Below are 21,942 nucleotides of genomic sequence, written 5' to 3'. Positions count from 1 at the left end.
GGCATAACTTTGTGGGCCGAAGGGCCTGTATTGTGCTGTAGGTTTTCTATGTTTCTCTGATGTGCAGTTTCATCTGTTTGAGAGCAGGATTTAGTTTTCCAACACTTTGTAGCAGAGCACATTACTGCATATTATATTGTGGACAGATACATTAATAGTGGACAGGTTGCTGTGTATAGTGTCATCGTGGCTCTTTCTTCACAGTGGATATAGGACTGCTTTTCTTTCGGATCCTACTGTTCAGTCAGTAATGGAACTCTTGAACCATTCTGCCAAGGAAAGTTGTGATCAGCAGCAAATTTCTTTGGTGTGTTTGACCTGGTGTCCTGATACTTCACAATGTCTGGTATCAATGTTGAGTTTTCCTATAGTACTGTTTTACAATTGTATACCTTTCTGTCATTCTTTCCAGTGGTTAGTCCTTGCAGTACAATAGGATATATTTGGGACTGGTGATGTAGTATATCAATCCACGAACATTGGAGAAGTACTTGTATTTTCTGACTGATAGAAACTTGATCAAACTTTACATGCATGAAGTTGTCATTTGAGTGAATTTATAGGATCCTCACTAACATTTCTTATTTCCATATGATGTCTGAACTAACTGACTTGACCTTACTTATCCCTTCTTGCAGACAAAGTAACAATTGTCCTTTTTCCTTCTTTCAGCTATGAAGCATTTATGTGTTATATTTCGGCTTCCACTCACTTTTCTACATTGGAGCCAAAATGACAGTGCAGAGAATCAGTGACAGAAGTCTGCATTAAACTCTTATAGACTAATGATGTACATCGTTGTCCATTTCTTCAGTAGCTTACTTCAATTTATGATTTTGGAATGTGCATTTGTTTGAACCCTTTAATTTTTTTTTGGATGTCTCTGGAGTTTGTGCTTTTCCTCAAACATCTTGGAGATGTGAAGTTGATTTGTTTGAGGAGCAAGTTACATTGCTGTCTCATTTAATGTTTTTCTTCCCTTTTATCTTGACCTACTTTGTGCTTCATAATTCATTAGCAGGCTGCACTAGATATCTTTTCACATTGTGAAGCATCGGTCCTGTAAGTAGGATGTTATTCCCTATGGCTATAATGATCACCAATATCATATTACCAGTGGTAAAACCACTGTTATCCATAATTAATATTTAAGCAGGGATAAGGAACCTCATAGGAGCATTATCTGATTATATGTACTGTGGTGTGGGAGTTGGTAGAAGAGTGTAGTTTGATCTTAGCTAGCAATGAAAGAGAATGCAACACCACAAGAAAATTAGTGAACTATAGACTGGGTAGTTAACTGTCAAATGACTAAAGGTAAGGTGATTCACTGCAGAAGGGATAATGGAAACATACCCATCCCCTTCGAAATTAAGACACTCCAGGATTGTGGGTGAATAAGGCAGGGAGAAAACATTTTAGCAGGTAGAACTCAAATTCAGATGTTTAATTTATATGCGACTATAGTGAGCAGATATATTCTTGCGGTCCATACTATAACAGCTTTGTAAAAGGTATTTTAAACAAAAATATTTGAGAATGGTGGCAAAATTAAAGATTATTTTAATGGGGGAAATTTTAATTTTTCCTGGATAATCAGATTTAGAGAAATAGCTGGTAGAGGCTATTTGAAATTATGTGTAACCCCCCGGGTCGTCTCAGGCTCGCTCAGCTCGTTCTCGCCTAGTGGGAGCAGCCTTCGGCCCCGCCAAACTGGGTAATCAGCTGGTGTGGATGCTGTGTGATGTCCCCGTCTCGCCCAAAAACAGACAGTACACCATATGCGATTAAATGAGTACAATTTATAAAGGTTACTATAACTAAGTGATTAATAACGATACAGTATATATGAAGGAAAAAAAAATAAAGAAAAGGCGCCAAACTTATCAAAGTCCAAACCACTTCGTGCGCAACCATTGGAGCTCAATTACTGAAGTCTTCTGGCCACCATTCGATCCCCTCCGAACTCCTTGACTTGCAGCTCAGGACCACCCGAAGTGGTCAACCAAGCACATCTATCTTCGTCTCCTCTCCTCGGGGTACCTCCTGGCCTCGGACCCCCCCCCCCCCCGGGGTCCGTTCCTTGCCCAGTTTACAGCATCGCGTCCTCTCTCTCTCACCCCCTCGCGCCGATCTCCCCAAAAGCCCGCCAACAATAGCTCACAGACTCAGAAGAAAGAACAACGTTAATCCCAATTGGTTTACAAAGGAATACAATTCTTGTTATCAGTAAATTTTAACTCTAACAAGCTTCCAGCACTCCCTTGCAACAAAGAAGCATTCCTACTTCTAACAAAACAAAGAAGCCATTTTGATTACATACACAGTAACAAAGAAAAAGAAGAAATCCCCTTTACATATGGTTAAGATCTACAAGGTAGATGGAGAAATAATCTAAGCATTATAGTAGAAACTTCCCTACAAAAAAGTTCCAGGAGGGAAATTAGTCTGTTTTTCCCCCAAAGTATAGGTAAAAAATGGAACTTGCTGCAAGACATTATTGAAGAAAATGATTTTAATGCTTTAAGTAATTGGATTCATACATGCAAGGAAGAGGTGGTGGTGGATGTCTGCAGAGTTTACTGGCAAAGAAAATGGAAAATGTTGCATTGAATATCTATTTTTGTGCTGAATTCTCTTATATAATTCTGTAAAACATTATCAGTCAAATGTTCCAAATCATGCATGTTCCAAGAGTGCCAGAGAAGGAGGTGAAATTACAAAGTCTTGTACCTGTTTTATATAATGTATGGCATAGTCAGAACCCAGTTTAAGCAATCAGATCATATCATAAAGCTGATTTTTTTTAGTTAGGATCATTCTTAAATTGTCATTTACAGTGGCATGCATAAGTTTGGGCACCCCTGGTCAAAATTTCTGTTACTGTGAATAGCTATGCGAGTAAAAGATGACCTGGTTTCCAAAAGGCATAAAGTTATAGATGGCACCTATCTTTAATATTTTAAGCAAGATTACTTTTTTTATTTCCATCTTTTACCGTTTCAAAATAACAAAAAAGGAAAAGTTTTAAGCAAAACTTTGGGCACCCTGTATGGTCAGTACTTAGTAACACCCCCTTTGGCAAGTATCACAGCTTGTAGATGTTTTCTGTAGCCAGCTAAGAGTGTTTCAATTCTTGTTTGGGGATTTTTTGCCATTTCTTCCTTGCAAAATGCTTCTAATTCTGTGAGATTCTTGGGCTGTCTTGCATGCACCGTTCTTTTGAGGTCTATCCACAGATTTTCAATGATGTTTAGGTTGAGGGACTGTGAAGGCCATGGCAAAACCTTCAGCTTGCCCCCTTGAGGTAGTCCATTGTGCATTTTGAAATGTGTTTAGGATCATTATCCTGCTGTAGAAGCCTTCCTCTTTTCATCTTAAGCTTTTTTACAGATGGTATGATGTTTGCTGGTATTTAATTGAATTCATTCTTCCCTCTACCAGTGAAATGTTCCCCGTGCCACTGGCTGCAACACAAGCCCAAAGCAATATCTATCCACCCCCATGCTTAACAGTTGGAGAGGTGTTCTTTTCATGAAATTCTGCACCCTTTTTTCTCCAAACATACATCTTTGCTCATTGCAGCCAAAAAGTTCTATTTTAACCTCATCAGTCCACAGGACTTGTTTCCAAACTGCATCAGGCTTGTTTAGATGGTCCTTTGCACACTTCTGATGCTGAATTTTGTGGTGAGGACGCAGGAAAGGTTTTCTTCTGATGACTCTTCCATGAAGGTCATATTTGTGCAGGTGTCGCTGCACAGTAGAACAATGCACCACCACTCCAGAGTCTGCTAGATCTTCCTGAAGGTCTTCTGCAGTCAAACGGGGGTTTCGATTTGCTGTTCTGTCAATCCTACAAGCAGTTCTATTAGGAAGTTTTCTTGGTCTTCCAGACCTCAACTTGACCTCCACCGTTTCTGTTAATTGCCATTTCTTAATCACATTACGAACTGAGGAAACGGCTACCTGAAAACACTTTGCTGTCTTCTTTTATCCTTCGGCTTTGTGAGCATCATTTATTTTAATTTTCAAAGTGCTAGGCAGCTGCTTAGAGGAGCCCATGGCTTCTGATTGTTAGGACAAGGTTTGAGGAGTCCGGGTATTTATAAAGCTTTGAAATTTGCATCACTTGGCCTTTCCTAATGATGACTGTGAACAGGCCATAGTCCTAACAAGCTAATTAAGGTCTGAGACTTCGGTAAAAGTTATCAGAAAGCTCAAATCTCTTGGGGTGCCCAAACTTTTGTATGGTGCGCCTTTCCTTTATTTCACTCTAAAATTGTACAAAACAAAAATAGTACACTAATCTTGCTTAAAATGTTGAAAAGAATGGTTCATCTTCAAATTTATGACTTTTGGAGATCAGTTCCTCTTCTATTCAGGTAACTATTTACAGTAACAAATTTTGACTGGGGTGCCCAAATTTTTCATGCCACTATCTATTGGCCTTGATCTTAGAATTTGGTGTTCGGCATGCTTTAATAAAAGAGGTTGAAAGGAATTTACTACCTGACCTGTTGAATTCCTCCAGCATTTTGTGTGCAGAATGTTTTTCATTTATTTCGTGTTTAGGAATTACTGATAGTGTTGCTGAGGGCAGAAGAATGAAGGTTTTTGAAAAATCCATTACATTAATGCAAAACGTACAAAATTTTGCCATTATCACAGCTCCACAGTAATTATTAAAAATGTTCTAAATAATTTTTAGAGGAAGTAAGATTGTGTTTATAATAATATTGTGAGTCCACTACAAGGTCTGTTGGCTAGATTCTAACTTTGCAAAGGAAGCATACTAATTTTTGCAGTCTTAATTTAAAACTACAGCTTCAAAGGAAAGGGAATTAGAATTAAAAGAATAAAATGTTTTAATAATATAATAAATGATTAATAGCAATGACATGAAAACTAAAGCACAAATGCATTGTATCTGTTATTTCACAACTGATTTTGAGCATTAATGATTTAATAATACACAAAGAAAAATTGCTGTTCTTTTTTTCAGGAGTGCTTACTGTGCGGCATCTGTTGCATCCTTAACAAACATAATCACACCTACATTGTTTGAGGAAACACCTGAGTGGGTGATAAGGTACGTATGTTTCAGGAGATAAAGATATACAGCTAACTAGATTTCCCTACAGTTTCCAATATTAGGCTGCTTATAAATAATCAAGAATAATGTGAAAACTATTTTAGGAGAGATGAAAGATACTTAGAACATTTATTTATTTGCATTGTTTACCAATTTGTTAATTGTCTGAGAAGATGGATGTTCTGAAGAAATACTTCCAGTGACTAGTGGAACCTACCAGAAGCCACTTTCCTGTACTTACTTTTATTTATTTCCCAACAATGCTCTCAAAGTGTAGAAATTTTCTCAGTAGCTGAGAATGCAAATGGAATTTAGGTTCTCTGATCGGAAAATGTTGTCTGTCATTGACTGGTTTGAATGTACAAGTTGATTAAAGTGATAAGTACATGGCCCCTTTTTATGTTTATGTTCCCTCTGAAGCCTTTGAAGGGGGAGAATTAGTCAGCTATCTGATATCTCCACAATTGCTTAGAGAGTCACTATTAGAAAGACAAGAACTTCCTGATAAGTCTTTAAACAATGGTGATTATAGGCTTGTGAGAAGTACGTATATTTTAAGATCTGGCCTTGAAATCAGTTTATCCTTGTATAATTAAATTACAACTGAAGTTTAAAAAAGTGAGCAAATACTTAGTAAGTGTGAAGAAATGCTGATTTGAACCAGTTTTCTATTTTTGTGCTTGAAATTGACATTTCAGATCGAAAGGTTGGAAAATATCATTGGTTAATAAGATTGATACACCAACCAGAACACTTGGCATTGCATTGCAATTTATTCCATTATTATATCTCAGTAATGGTATGTGGGAACTATTCTAATTTACTCCTAACCTTTTTTTAAGCAGTTTGGTGTCAATATTTGCTTTTTGTAGGTGTCAGAACTGGGAGGGTGGAATCGGTGGTGTCCCTGGAATGGAAGCCCACGGTGGGTACACATTCTGTGGCATGGCTGCCATGGTTATCCTTAAAAAGGAGTGGATGTTGGATCTCAGAGCACTGTTGGTGAGTTAAATCTATGTTGTGCTGCAAGTTAATTGTAGTTCCCAGAACAAGGTCCGTTTTACTGCAAAGTGTTCAAAGTGGTCAGAGTGTTGTTAAGTTGAAGTGATGCGGCTTGCACTGGTTGTTTCAGCAACGCTGAATAGTTGAAGGGACGTGGATGTTGCTAGACATATTGGTGTGGGGCTTCAGGCTTCTGTTCCTCCTACCCAATGGTAGCTACGAAAAGATGGCATGGCCAGGATAATGGGGAGCTTTGATGAAGGATGTTGCTTCTTGAGGCAGCTCCTGCTGTATATACTACCAGCGATACCCCAATAAAGATTGGCACATGTTCGCCTTCCTGAAGTCACAGCAACTCTTTGGTTTTATTGTCATTGAGCGAGAGGTTGTTGTTGCAGCACCACTCAACCAGGTAACCTGTACACTGACTTTTCATCATCTGTGATTCATCCACAGTGGTGCTTTCAGCAAATTTGTATATGACATTGACTCTGTGTTTAACCACATAGTAATGTGTATATAGAGAGAAGAGCAGGAGGCTAAGCAGGCAGCCTTGATGTGAGGTTGATGCCCAGCAAAGAGGAGTTATTGCCAGTTCTCCCTGAGGTCTGCCACGGAGGATGTCAGTTATCCAGTTGCAGTGGGAATTACGGGAACCCTCCATGGAAGTTGTAGTGTTTGGCAATGGGTTCTTGTAACCCATTGTGGCATTTTTATTTCAATCACTGGTTATCTTCTCTCTTGTTTCCATTGGAGTTTTCGGCTTTCCAGTGGCAACTTTACATGCCTGCATAGGACAAACTGTAGTCATTGCAGTACTTTTCTGATCTTGTGTATTTGTAAAACTCAATTCTTTTTGATATTGACGAAGACTTTTGTTCTTTTCCAAGTTCATGGGATGTTTAGTTTTTCTCAACACTAAATCAAAAACCTTTTTCAACCTCAACTAATTTGCTTTACACATGTGAACTCGATCAATTAGATCCTTGTCTGTTATTAGATCTGGATTTCATAAGGTTGAAGATGACAAGGTATGGGTGGACCTTTGCTGGGGAATGTGTTCTCCATAGCTGACAGACTGCCGTGATCCTACAGTCACTACCTGTTGTATGTGATGGAGGTTCTAGTTTCACTTTCCTTTTCCAGAACAGCTCTTCCCTGCCCAAATATTAATTTCTTCTAGGTTTTCTTTAATCCAAAACTACATTTTTACAAGAATGTGAACCAATGCCCAAATATGTTTTGGAGGAGGAGTTTTGGAATCTTAAATTCAAAATGCAATTCACTTTGCAGCAAAAGATTCATGTTTTGACTCCCCATCTTTCCATCTGCAGAATTATTTCACACTCAGCCAGAATTTGTCAGTTCAACAATATTCATGAATTTTTATAATATCCACCATCTTGAATGGAGTCCCATCAGCTTCTTTCTCTGGAGAAACCATTCTGGATAGGGGAGAGCTGTGTAGCCGAATGAAGGGAAGAGTGACAGCAGCTTCCATCAGACAGAACAGGTGATGATATGGGAGACCGAGATCTGGGCAATCTGTCAATACAGATAATCCACGTTGCGCTTCACCTATGAAGCCACCCCCTCACCACATCAGCTGAGGTACAACCCTGAACCCCACATCTCAGTGTAGAACAGCCATACCAGGCACCCAGCTGGCCCAACACCAGCTACCTTTGACAGCCTCTCCACACTGAGTTGGAGTGCCACAACAGGAATGGCAAAGGTTTGATTCACAGAACTGCACAGTTGACACATAGTGACTGAAAGTGGAGAAATTCACAACTTGCGCCTAGCACAGTAACACACAACCTGAGTAGGTATCGTTTGAATGGACAGGCTTATCAGTGTTTAGAATGGGACACCAAAAGTGCTGTATATAGTGATGCTCTATATATTACTGCTCATTGGGTAGACCGCTGGCTTTCCAGTACACTGACTGCAGGAAATAAAGGATTGGGCTCATAACTACCACCTTGAGGGCAATTAGGGCTGACTATAAGCATGAATAATGCTTCCAACAAAAGAGTTTTGACAAAAATGCTTGTGGTAAATAAAATCTGATGCCATTAATTGTGTTATTTTTAAAAGAAATTGATCATTTCATTAAGTGCTAGAGGCAAGCTGTGAGATTGGAAGAGTTGAATTGATTGTTTTATTGTTATTTAGAGATACAGCACAGTAATAGGCCCTTCCAGCCTAACAGACCCAAGTGACCAAATAAACCATCTGCCTTTAGAATATGGGAGGTCCCGGATGAAACCCACTCAATCACGGGGAAAAGGTACAACTGTCTACAGAGCGGTAGTGGAAAAGGTACAACTGTCTACAGAGCGGTAGTGGGAATTGGACCTCGGTCACTAGCACTGTAAAGCTTTATGCTAACCCCTACACTACCATGCTGCCCCAAATTTATTACATCAAAGGTAGACAGATCTAAAAAGCTATTTCAAAACATGGAATTCAAGGTGAATAGAAAAGAAAATGAAGCTGATAAATTCAGAGCATTTTTCAGCCTTACTATTGAGCATGCAGAGATCTTTCTTGTCTTAGCTTTGCCATTACTGAGTTAACAAATAAAATGAGATAGATGCTTTAGATCTAAGTAGCAGCTCTAATTTGCATTTTCAAAAATCCTCCCCAATTCTGTGTTGTTTCCAACTGTATTTCTAATTTCAGTTTAATGTTATCTCATTCCTAATTTTTAATTTTGCATCAGATGGCTAGTATGCCTAATTATTTTAAGCACTTGCCACAGCTCTTGGTTAACTTCTTCAGGTTATTGGTCTCAAATCTGTTCAGATGCAAATGATGCATCTTCTGAGAGCTTCCTCCTTGACTAGTTTTTATGTTTAGGAAGCTTAACCTCTCCCTGCTGAATTTTCCCCAGTGTCTTGACCTTTTGATATTTTCATATTTTAGCAATCACCAGAGTTTTCTGTTAAGTATGGTCTGTAGTGGTTATTTTAAAAAAAACCCAAAACAGCTCAGAAACTAAACACGGGGTTGACACTGTATGACGCGCTATCCACCATAAAGAAGTTGTAAAGTTGAGGAAAGTACGTTTGATCCTTTATTAAGAAACCAGCAAAACAACCTTGAAATGATTTTTAAAAAATGAAATGGATGAAAATGAAGCAAAGTAACAAAATAAACAGTCTTAGCTTATTTAAATGTTAGCAAAGCGTTCTTAAACATATTTAAGAGAATTTAAGCAGCCAACCAAAAAATATCACCCCTGGCCCACCTGCTGGCTCACCCAAACTAAAGGAAGAAAAAGCATGAATACATAACTAAAGTCTCCACTTTTACCATACCAAACCCAGGTGATGACTACCCATGATAAACATGCAACACGAAATGCAGACAGACAGAAGATAGGATACATGGCTCCTACGTAGCGTATGGAATATATAACATTTGTATGTTCATCTTTTTAACTTCACAGCATCTTAAATTCTGCCTAAATAATCTTATCCCGGTGTTACCTGACATTTTGTTTTGATACTCGCCATCATTTGCCACTTTCCCTTTCCAGAATTGTCTTTATCTTCTTAAATCTTCCTTATCCTTGCACCTGGTAGGCAATGTGTCATATAGGCCTCATATTAAGCATAACAGAATTGATATCTTACTGAATGGCAGAGCACGCCTCAAGGGCCACATGGTCTGTGTGGCTTTTTTTCAAGAACTGCTCGTCTCTCCCCTGATGTCGACTCTTGGCAGATTCTAACACTTTACTATGCACCTGCATTGTGTCACTTCCCCACTTTGCTACCATATACTGCTGCCAGCTACCATATAGCTCTTTACCAAGTTGGCATTTCTCTGAATATCTTGCTGGTCTTTATAGTTGAACATTCGTCTGCAACTCACAGTAGCTACAGGCACTTTCAACATGAGATTTGAAGTTATCATGTGGCATTGGGATTGCAGGCTACGTCCTTTCATTATAATTAAAATCATAAATAAGATCTCGTACACTTCTGGTCACCTACCTACAAGAAAGATGGAAAGAGTACAGAGAAATTTTTTAAGGATGTTGCTAATACTTGAGGACCTGAGTAATAGGGAAAGGTTGGATAGGTTAGGAAACTGATTGAATTGTTAGAATCATATAATTAAATGAACATGGAGACAGATATTGGCAGCTTTGATAAGATAGTTCAGTCCAGTAAATGAAAATCAATAAAATCTGTAGATGCTGGAAATCTGAAATAAAACTGGAGAAAAACTGGAAGCAGTCAACAACCCCTGTAGAAAGAGAAATAAATGACTTGAAATGGTTGTCGGTGGGTTGGAGGGAGAGGGGGGTTTAGGGTGGTGGTCCCAAATCAGTCCATTTATTGTATCAACTCCTGTCTCACAGAAGTTTTCCTCTTTCTTTCCCCCATTTTAGCTGAAGGGTCTCAGAGCTGAAACATTAACTGCTTCTTTTTCCACAGATGTTTGCCAGTTTAGATATTGCAAAGTAGTCTTTGAAAAAAAACCATAGTTCCTCAAATTTTTTTGCATCTAACTGATGGAGGTTGCATTATAATTATTTCTGAAATCATGAAAAATGTTTGATTTTCTAAGCACTTTTTCTAACAATGTTGAATAATTAATCTCAATTGTGCATTAATGTTATTTGAAATGCCTAAGTTATTTTTGGAAGATTGTTTTTACTTCCAAATAATTTAGTTATGCAATTAAAGACAACTTATCCAGTCATAAAATCAGTTTTATAAACTGTATCAATGATATGCAAGTGACAAAATGTATACAGCAAGTTTGAATTACTGGTATTGCATAGAGATATAGCACCACCTAGCTTGTAAGTCTAAATTGCAACTTTCAACATTTAAGTTTATTCATGAAATTCAATTGCCCTGGAAGTTCAGTTGTAAAATAAATGGTGCTGAAGTAACATTTAACAATCTGTGCACAAGTTATTTTTCTATTACCTGTTAGCTAGTTAGCTGGGCATCCTCAACACTGTCTTTTTGATTATAGTGAAGATCATTAATTGAAACTATTCAGACCACAGCTGCAGTAATGTGCAGGTTCATTTGGAAAGCATGGGAGAAAAGCATTTTAAATGGTCTATTTCCGTTGAAGTTGGCAAGAGGAGATCCAGGAAGGCTTAGTTTTCAATGTGGCTTCAGCACCAACAGTTGAAGAATTTAAAGGGGAGTTGACTTTTCAGCAATTAGTGGGTTATTTATGGAAATTCTGATGCATGCAGACTGAATAGCAGAATGCAAGACTACTCAACAACTTTTATGAAGAGTAAAACAATGTCAGCATTTCTCTAGCAAAGGTAACAGTTAAAGTTTTAAAACAAAAGAAGCATGTGAAGGGTGTGATGTCTCTTGCTGCCCCCAACCAATATGTATCTGGTATTTCCTCAATTTTATATTTATCCTTATTGTCTAAACCCATTCAGCCTTTTGACGTTAAGCTGAGATTACAGGGTTGTTTGGAGATGTGGAATGCATGCAGGTATATCAGCGTTATCTCTATCAAATGTGCATACAATGCATTGATCTCATCAGGATGGATTATAGTCACTTAGATTATGTCTTCATAATCGGTGATGACTGCAGCATATTCATTTGTGTTCATTGATGAATTGTTGAACATGGTCCAGTCACCGACTCAAAGCAATCCTGAATTCACTCATTCACCTCTGCCATCCAACTCTATATGCTGATCACTCTGCACATAGGCCCAAGAAGTACAGCCTGCAACAAAGTGAGGGTAATGAATGGAATTTTGGCATTATTGTTGGTGATATATCAGTGGTATTTGTAATACCAACACCAATGGATAGGCCATATCATCCAAATGACTAACTCACCTCTCCCCTAACAGATCCTTCACTCTCAATGGAAGGAAGGTCAACAAGCCCCTGGTTGGCAAAGGAAATAGTTCAAAGATAACATCAAAATTAGTCACAAGAAATTCAACGTTACAGCTAAAATCTGGGAAGGCATTGCACTCAATATATACTCCTGAAAGAAAAATGTTCAGGAGGGAGCTGTGCTACATGAGAATGAACTCTGTTGTGCAAGTGGCAGCTATGAGAAACTGAAAAACCAAAAAAAAAACACCACTAACCACAGCCACCGTTTATCCTTTTCCCACATTGCACCAGAATATATGGATCCTGGATTGGCCTCTACAGCCACCTGAGGACCCACCAATAGGAGAACCCACCCTTAGGAAAACATCGTACTCAACTCGAGTGATCACACTACTACTGAGTCCTCTAGTGTTACAGGTGATTTGTTGAAAGTAGTTAAGCAGAGACTTCCACCTTGCCTGATTAATGTCTTCCGCTATGATATGACAGGCACAGTGATATGCTGCTTCACACAGTTAGATGCAGAAATCAACAATGGTTCATCCTTTAAGACTGTGACAAGTGGTCCTACTCTTGTTAGTTAGCAGAAGCTTCATCCCTACCTTATTACACTTCAGTGTAATTGGCTCTTGTTCTTCCAAATTTGAGATTATAGTATCAGTAGTTTTATTTCTCCTCCCATGACAAACCTGCCATTCCAGTAATCAATCTGATGAACACTCCCTCTATTTAAAGTATGCTTGCTTTGACAGGAAGATCACTTTGGCACATGGTGTCCTTGATGTCGTCTCACTCAGGCACTAAAGAAATGGAGAAGAAATCCCAACTTTTGTCTTCATGCTCATGTGGTAAAGAGCAACATGTTTGCCTGATATACCTACATGTTGACTTTCAGTCAATAGCATTCAAGGGTCCCTGAGACCGTCTGAGCTCTAACATCAGTCTCTAACCATTTTCAAAGAAAAGCAATTGATCTACCAGATTGGATGAGGGCACATTTTTGTGCATAATTTCAAGTGCCATGTCTTCGTCCAGTCACCTAATCCATATCTTCCTGAAGCTTCTCTGCATCCTTCTCCCAGTCTAGTATTCCATCAAACCTATTCATAACCATCAAGATCTTTATTATGTTACTAGTCAGATTTCTCTTTTCCAGAGAAAAAGAAAACCTATGAATACATTCCTTATTGATGAATATATCCACATTGGTAATTTTATTTACTACTTTGGAGCACCTACGTTTTTGAATGAAGAGAATGAAGCTGATTGTGCACGTGCTTTTCAGTTTTCAGCCTCTAGAATAGAGCTCCAATTTTCATTTGTACTCTTTATTAGCAGAGATTTTATTTTTAGAGCTGTATCTTACACTTTTTTTTACCAACTTTGGTCATTTCCGGGGAATACGTGATCTCATTCTTCTTCTTATGCCCCATATTTATTGATATTATAATTGATTTGCTACAGATCAGGCACATTAACATCATCTTGTGGTTTGCATGGTATCCCACAGTAATGATTACACTTTCTGAAATACTGTGATTTGTAAATTTTGCAGTTGTTAGTTCTTTGGGGTTCCTTGTTGAACACCATGATCTGATCACTGCCAACTTGAAGATCCTTTTCCCTAATTCAAATTCTCTCTCTTCTGTATCCAAATACTTATTCATATGTTGACTGGCCTGCTTTGGATTCTTTGATTTATGGACTAACTGTTAGAAATCCAAACATAGTGGAACTATTGAATTCCATTTCTTTTATCATGTTGCTTCTGCAAACTGTTAATTAAGCTGTAAAGATATAATCTTTGCTTCCACAATCTTGTTGAAATCCTTTACAATAAGTTTGTAGTTTAAATCTTTTCCAAATTGCATCTTTTGATGCAATCTTTTTTTCTGTTCTTCTGCTCACATTGATGTAATTTGTGTTAGTTTATGATATGTACTTTTTAAATAGAGAATCCTCTGCCAGTTTCTTCTAAAGTATTTAAAGAGTAACACATTAACAATGACTCTAAACTTCACCTAACTCTTTAATGTGGACCAAAGCAATTCATTGGAAGCTCTAATTTGGTTATTCTAATTGCATTCACATTGCATTCATAATGTATGTAGAAAATGGAGGGGGGGTGCAGGATGTGGTGGTGTCAACCTGAAATTATTAACCTGCTCAGTTGAGGAAAAACACCAGCGACACGAAATTACCTCTGAAACGGTTTTTATTCAGAGAGGAGTTCGCAGCCCCACGCACTTCGGGCGTAAGGTAGCCAACTCCCAATTTGTCGGTTTACAAAGGTAATACTTATACCCAAAAGCAGGGTACTGCATTCGCAAATATGGTTACTGATTCAAATTCATCAATTGATTGGCTATTGCATAGCTAAACACGTAAAATACTCGGAATAAGCATAGACGCAAGCGTAATACTTGGAATGGGTATGGACGCAAGCAAAACACTCAAAATAGGTATATAGCTCAAAATACTTTGCCGAACACATTGTCTTGTGGTCGCAAGGTTCCTCTTCTTTGTGGTTGCCACATGCCTGTCTGGCATCTTATTTTAACTACCTCTTCCCTGTCCTCCTACACTTCCCCAATGACGTATCCTCTCCCTGGTCCTGTCTACATATTTTGCTACACTTACCCTCGCCCACCCCTTCTGCACGTACCCCTTACCCTCTTCACATTCTCAGTGGAAGAAAGAACCATGAAAGTTTAAAGTGATTGTATATGTTTGGTTTGCTAGGTGATGTATGTAATATATAATATCCTAATGTACTGTATCCGCATTATAACAGCTGTTAATATAGGCTGTAGCTTTATGTTAATTTGTGTGGAAGTAAGTAAAAAAAACTTGTCTCTAAATTTTAACTTTGTGCAGTACTATGCAAAAGTCTAAGGCAGATATATTTAGCTAGAGTGCCTAAGACTTTTGCCACAGTACTGTAGTGATTTTATGTACAGTCATCCCTCAGTATCTGTGGGGAATTGGTTCCAGGATCCCCCACGGATACCAAAATCCGTGGATGCTCGTCCCTTATATAAAATGGCATAGTATTTGCATATAACCTACACACATCTTCCTGTATACTTTTAATCATCTCTAGATTACTTATAATACCTAATACAATGTAAATAGTTGTTATGCTGTATTGTTTAGGGAATAATGACAAGAAAAAGAAGTCTGTACATGTTCAGTAGCTCTTCTGGGAACACTGATGCTGCCTCGGCATCAGCTGATGCAAATTCTCCCGTGATCTTTAAGTTCTTGAGGCTGTAGTGCTTTACATAGCTAGCCAGCCATCCCTTACTAGTCTTAAACTCCTTCCTCTCGCTCACAACTCAAGTAGTGAATGAACAAGACGCGAGGCAAACAATGCTCGAACAATGAGTGTTGGAGAGAGACTGAGGATCTGTGAAATGGCGGGAGGCTACAGCAGGGTATGCCTACACATCACTTCATTCGCGTGGATTCAGCGTAGTGCTTGGCGCGCAGCAAATTCAAGTTTTCCTTTTGGAACTTTCTGGAATTTTTTTTTCTGGATATTTTCGATACGTGGTTGGTTGAATCTACGTATGCAGATTCCGCGGATACAGAGGGCTGCCTGTATTGTACTGTACTGCTGACACAAAAAAGAAGCAAATTTCGTGACATGTGTTGGTGATGGTAAACCTTACTCTGATATGGGTCTCCTGTTGTGGACTGACAGTGGGAAGGGGACTGGAAGAGTGGAATCATGGTTGGGAAAATGAGAAGAGAGAGAGACAAGACCCTTCGTCAGGTCTCGACCCGAAACATCAACTGTACTTCTTCCTATAGATGCTGCCTGGCCTGCTGCATTCCAGCAGCATTTTGTGTGTGTTGCTTGAATTTCCAGCATCTGCAGATTTCCTTGTGTTTGAGAGAGAGAGAGAGAGAGAGACATGCTGTAATGATCAATAAACCAGTTGTTCGGATTCAGATAACCTTTCCTGGTGTCTCAGGGCTTATGTGTCTGCATCCATGGCTCACCCCGCCTCTGGCACTCCTCTGCCACCTGTCCCACACCCCTCCCGCGGTGTTCCACCCTCGCTATTCCCAATATCCTTTGCTCCCGCCAGATTTACAAACTTGCTCTCCACTCCACGTTGACAAATACAGTACTGTGCAAAACTCTTAGGTGCCCTAGCTATATTTATGTGTCTACTGTATGTATAGTGAAATCAAAGGAATTCTCTGATGTATTGACAATGAATTTGATTGATTACTCTTGTACTGTACAAGGAGCTGAGAAGGTAGTAACTAAAGGACAGGTGTGCAATTAATTTTTTATTTGATAATTCATAATGAGAATTAGTCTAAAGATGTGAACTTGTATAAAATGATGATGTGATCTTAACAATGCTACTCTTGTGGTCTAAGCTGTATTATTGTAATTCGTACAGCGCTGGGTGACGAGTCGGCAGATGCGGTTTGAAGGTGGATTTCAAGGTCGATGCAACAAGTTGGTGGATGGTTGTTACTCATTCTGGCAGGCTGGACTCTTGCCACTTCTACACCGTGCACTACATGCAGAGGGTGCGTGCAAAACACCAGTTAAATATTATGTGCTTTCATTTATTGCAGTTAATTTTCATATCAAATAGGCAAATCTCAATTTCTAAAATATCAAGAAAGAGAACTTGTATCTGATCTATTGAGTATATGGAGTATGTTTGCTTTAAATTATTATTTGCCGTTTACTCACTGGCAATTTAGTATGGTACGTGTCACCTGGAAAGAAAAAATTACGATTTATCATCTAAGTAATTCATTTCTAGCACTCTGTTGAATGAGGTAAAGAAAAACTATAAAACATGGTTTTGATATTTGCTGGAAGTAGAATAATCAAATAAGGACATCAATTTTTTAAATATATTCCTTTGTGAAAATAAACGGTAAATCTTGCAGTTCTAAGGCAATTCCTAGAAGCGTGTGGTTGATGCAAGGTTGTTGAGGGAGATCAGAAGGCTGCCTTTAAAGAGCTGGATGGGCATTTGGAAGAAACTGCAAAGAAAGTGCTTGGAAACTGTTGGACTTCAGATGAGTTATGGATAATGCAAAACCATGAAGGGCTTTTCAAAACAAAAATATTAAGAATTTCATACTTCCAGAGAAGCAGAATCTGAGGATGAAGAGTGAGTGAAGATAAAGGTGATGTTTGAACATGACTTTGAGGCAGAATGTAGATATTAATGTTTTGGATGACCTGAGATTTGTGGAACTTAAACAACAGGGGCATAAACAGGAAAGTAGCTAAAGATTATGAAGTGGAAGTTTGTCTTGTCGGTTTCTGAAACTGTTCCATTCATCTCAGTTTTAAAATAATAGGTTATCAAATTCAGTCCTCTTGCTCCTCCAGCTCTGAGCTAATGCTATTCTATTGTAATGCTTTTATAGGGAAAGATGCTCTCAGTATGACACACTGGATGTTTCATCAGGAAGCACTTCAAGAGTACATCTTACTCTGTTGTCAGAATTCCACTGGAGGATTGTTGGATAAACCTGGCAAGTGAGTGGTAATTTCATATGGTACATTCTAAGTCAGCCTTATGAGGCTGCAGTTTATCTTGCAGTTTCTGCTGATTGAAAGAAAATAATAAAATGGAGAATGCTTTCAAAAGGTGTAATTCTCATGGAGGCAGAAAATTCGACTTGGTAATGGAATCAACAAATGTACTATATAAGAGATCTAAAATTGTGCATACAAATCTGAAAACTATAAGGGAAGAGCAGTTTAACATTTTACTGACTTAGCACTGTATACCTGAGCATTGTTTTTGAAGTGGGGAATTTATCTTATAACAAACAAAATGCATAAATTCACATTTAGGTTTAATTGTCATCCAACCATGCATATGAATACAACCAAATGAAAGTGTTCCTCTGGGGCTAAGGTGCAAAACACAGTATCAGCAATCGCACACAGCACATATCATTACAATAGCAGAAAAACATACAGTCACAATTTTGTTTTCAGCAGCGTCACACAAAAGCTGCGAAGGACAAACAGTTACCTTTGTTTGGACTGGAGAGGCTACTTCGATTGAATGAGCCACCAGCTTCATAAGTTTATAAGGACTTTATGAAGCAGTGTTTGAATATCCCTGTTGGTAAACACAAATATGCATTCATGAATACTAGTCTATCACACTACTTTAGATTGCTTGCACGCTTTGATAGCTTCCAAAATACTTAAGTATTTTATTTCGCCGGCAATTTGGTGAGGCCAATTAACTACAATTTAGAATATACAATATAATTTCTTCGATTGTAATTTTTGTGTGTTGTCTGTTCTTCTGATTTCATTGGATAATAAGTGATATTATTTCATATTGACTCTTGTCCTATTTTTCCCATATTAGATCAAGGGATTTTTACCATACCTGCTATTGTTTAAGTGGACTTTCAGTGGCACAGCATTTTGCTGGTGGAGAACTTCTGCATGAAACCATTGTGGGTGACAAAAAAAACAGGCTGGTAAGCAAGAAGAAATGTGGGAAAACTAAGAAATTATCCTTTAGGGGTTCATTTATAAAGTGCAGTGGATTCTGATTAACTGGGACACATCCGGACCAGTACATTCGGCCCCTATTAAGCAGCTACTCAAATTAGCCAAAGTTTTGTAGAAATAGTTTAAAAAGGTATATAAAAAAAAGACAAACTGCCATTTAACTGAGTAGCAAATTATGTATTTAAATGAAATGCAGAATAAATTAGAAACTACCAAAACTACTACAGTACTATAGAACTGTCTATTTGTTCCTAATTGTTATCAATTGAGGAATTAATCCAGAGTACACTGTGTTCTTTTAATTGACTGTAAATGAGCTAAATCAGTGCAAATACCTATTACAGATGATGGACTGCCTTCAAACAGTGCTTTTGACAATTGCCTCCTCCAGATCTTCATTTTAATTGTAACATACAAGATGAACATCAATATCTTCAAATTCTTTGTAGTTCCTAACTTGTGAAGTAATGAAATCATTTATTTTTACTCCCAGCCATTTCTGGCATCTCCAACCCTGAATGCTTGAAACCACAGTGAGTCAAAGAGCTCTGGATTGTCTTATTGTTTATTACTTGCCAGCCATCAGCGACAAAAATCACTGCTTTTTGAACACGCATGCAAGTGATGCTATTTAAAAACTGTTTGCTGTAAGCACAGTGTAGTGTCTCATGGCCACACAACATGCATGTGACTGACGCTAGTTAGGAAATGTTTGGCAACAGTCTCCTGTTCCAATTACATGGTATTGTGTCCCAAATAAATTAAGGGAATCTCAGCTCTTTTCTCATTGTGCAATCTTGGATTGAAATTTTGTTTTACAGTTATGTTTGAAATTTGACATTGAGCTAAGAATTGAAAGCTTCAGCAGCGTACTGAATCTCCCCAAATTACTTTGTGTCGTTTGTGATCTACACACAGTTTGCCTTCCAGTACAGTTCTTGTGTTTGAGATGAGCACCAATATTCATTTAGAGGTTACAACTTTTGAAAAGGTTGTGTGGCAATTGCAATTTACCAGTAGAAATTATAGGAATTTGTCAATAATTTACTGGAATAATGTGCAATTCAGGTTATTTTGCACAATCATAACAATTTAATAATTTTGCTCCATTTGTCAAAATAGTTATGTTGAATGTTTTTGATTTTTTTTTCTTTGTGGATGTATTTGAGTTGTTTTATGTTGCCAGCTTTTACACTGTTGTTAAAATTTCATAGGCAAGTAATAATTAGTCCCATTCAATGTAGACTAGATACAAATTAACTTTTTGTTCGTACAAAATATTAATCAAATTTCAGTCGCAGTGTTACTTACACATTTTGTAAATTGTCTTCTCTCCTCCAGGAACCAACCCATCCTGTATACAACATTGGTCCTGAAAAAGTAGCACAAGCTATAATGCACTTTCTCAAGCTACCAGTTCCACAGATGAAAAATAGTTCCTAATAAATTCACTATGCATTCAATATAAATGAATTTCCAAATACTAATTGTGTATCCCAAGTCCAAAGAATTATGTTTTTCAAAGTAAAATGTTCAACGTGGAGCATGTTCTAATATGAAGCAATTTGCTTCTTGCAACAACAAGGATAAAAGCCATTGGAACTGCAAATAGTATGGCTACCTAGTCCAGTTTACATTCAGGCAACTTGCTCCTGAGAACTGAAATATCAGAGACTGTTACCTGTAAACGTTCCTGTTCTCACATCATCTTCTCTCAGAAAAGTGAATAGTATTTGCGTGACTAGAGCACGGTGCTTTTCACTGGCTTCAGAAATAATTTATCACTGTCACAATAAAGTTTTTTCTTCAAGCTTTGCATTTTGCCTGAATTTTCACTGTTTTGGAACAGTTCTTTTTGCTTGCCATTTTTTTAAAAAAATGGTAAACACAAAGTACACTGCAGATGCTGTGGTCAAATCAACACACACAACACTTTGGATGAACTCAGCAGGTCGGGCAGCATCCGTTGACTGCTCATTTCAACAGATGCTGCCCGACCTGCTGAGTTCGAACAGCGTGTTGTGTGTGTTTTTAAAAAAAAAAGCCAGTGTTACAAAAAAAATGTTACATTGAGTAGTATGCAATATGTTTTGCTTTAAGTAATATAATTTTTGGATGGGTTTAAATGAAAGAATAATCAGTTACAAAATGATTGTCACATGCAGAAACCATGCCAGAGAAGGCAAAGCAATTTATTGTTTTCAATATCTTTAGGAGTGGCCCAGCATTGTTTAGTAATTGAAGCATGCAAAGCTATTTGTGGGACACGGGTAAGATAGAAGCTTGGTGTCTGCTTGATTGTATTGTCTGGTATAGTTCATATAATATTTCACATAATCAGAACTGTACAACAAAGTGCAAAAGCATCAGAGAAGCACTATCAACAGTTCTTGTTTCAAAGCAGCAGCGTTTGTGATTAGTAAAGGTGTCAAAGATTACAGGAAGAAGGCAAAAGAATGGGTTTGAGAGGGATAATAAATCAGCCATGATGGAATGGCAGAGCAGATGCAATGGGCTGAATGGCCTAATTGTACTCCTATGCCTTCAGGTCTTATGGTCTTAACTCAGCGGGATAGACAAAGCATTCCAATTAAAGCTGAAATAATCTCTATGCAGGTAACTTGCTCTGTGGTTCCATGGAAAGGAAATTCAGTGGAATGGCTATGTTTTTACAACAATAATATTTCCCCCTCTCCATAACTGACTGGGAAATTGCATTAACCACTGCATTTTCAGCATTGGCAGATGTAGCAATTACAGTGCTCAGGTCTTCCCACTTTTAAATTTATTTTGAACTGTTTGCAGATATAAATATTAAACTCACATTATCTCTGTGTGGGCATATGATGTTGTTGGCTGGATAACCTTAGTTGATCTTAAAAATGAGGAGCTGTTCTCTGAAATCTCTCCAAAAATTGAGAAAATTTTGGTTAACATGCCATCAAAATTAAAGTTCCTACAAGTAGTAAATCATCTATGTATTTTTAAAGGAATCAGAACTGAGATGGAACATGAATTTTTCAATTGATTTTTTTGAACGTTTATCTGTAAACATTATGCTTTACTTTCAATTTTGTAAAGTTTTGTAAACTTGTTCATTAGAGCAACTAATGGAAGGTGCATTAAAGTAAAATGTAACTTTTTGGTTTTCGAATTCCAATTATGTTTGCAAAGGGCTTACATCTTGATTTTTAAGTATCAAGGATGAACCTGCAGTGATAAAATAATATCAATCACAATTCGATATTTGTATGCAATTACCAACATTTTGTGTAGTGTAAAAAGGTAGGAAATAGAAGCAGGAGTAGATTACTCAGCCCTTCATACCAATCCCATTACCTGTGAAGATCACAGAGGATAGTTTCCCTCAGCATGACTTCCCAGTACTATCCTTACCTGTGTTTATGCCCTTACTAACCAAAAGGTCTATAGATATGTGAATATTCTAAGTGACTGAGCC

General features: G+C 37.9%; 1 protein-coding gene across 1 annotated transcript in view; it reads left to right on the top strand.

Moving 5' to 3' along the window:
- Nucleotides 1–21,624, top strand: part of fntb (farnesyltransferase, CAAX box, subunit beta) — an 85,683-nt gene extending 64,059 nt beyond the window's left edge. Inside the window, exons 7-12 of the mRNA XM_073040202.1 lie at nucleotides 5,005–5,091; nucleotides 5,967–6,096; nucleotides 16,375–16,507; nucleotides 17,369–17,480; nucleotides 18,334–18,448; nucleotides 19,824–21,624. Coding sequence (XP_072896303.1) covers nucleotides 5,005–5,091; nucleotides 5,967–6,096; nucleotides 16,375–16,507; nucleotides 17,369–17,480; nucleotides 18,334–18,448; nucleotides 19,824–19,925 — 679 coding nt within the window. The 3' untranslated portion in view covers nucleotides 19,926–21,624. The remainder of the gene's footprint in view (nucleotides 1–5,004; nucleotides 5,092–5,966; nucleotides 6,097–16,374; nucleotides 16,508–17,368; nucleotides 17,481–18,333; nucleotides 18,449–19,823) is intronic.
- The last annotated feature ends 318 nt before the right edge of the window (nucleotides 21,625–21,942 follow it).

Source organism: Hemitrygon akajei, chromosome 3, assembly GCF_048418815.1.
Source record: "Hemitrygon akajei chromosome 3, sHemAka1.3, whole genome shotgun sequence".
NCBI classification, from domain to species: Eukaryota; Metazoa; Chordata; class Chondrichthyes; order Myliobatiformes; family Dasyatidae; genus Hemitrygon; species Hemitrygon akajei.
Note: the sequence above shows the minus strand (reverse complement) of the source record. Positions and strands in the feature narration are given on the sequence as shown.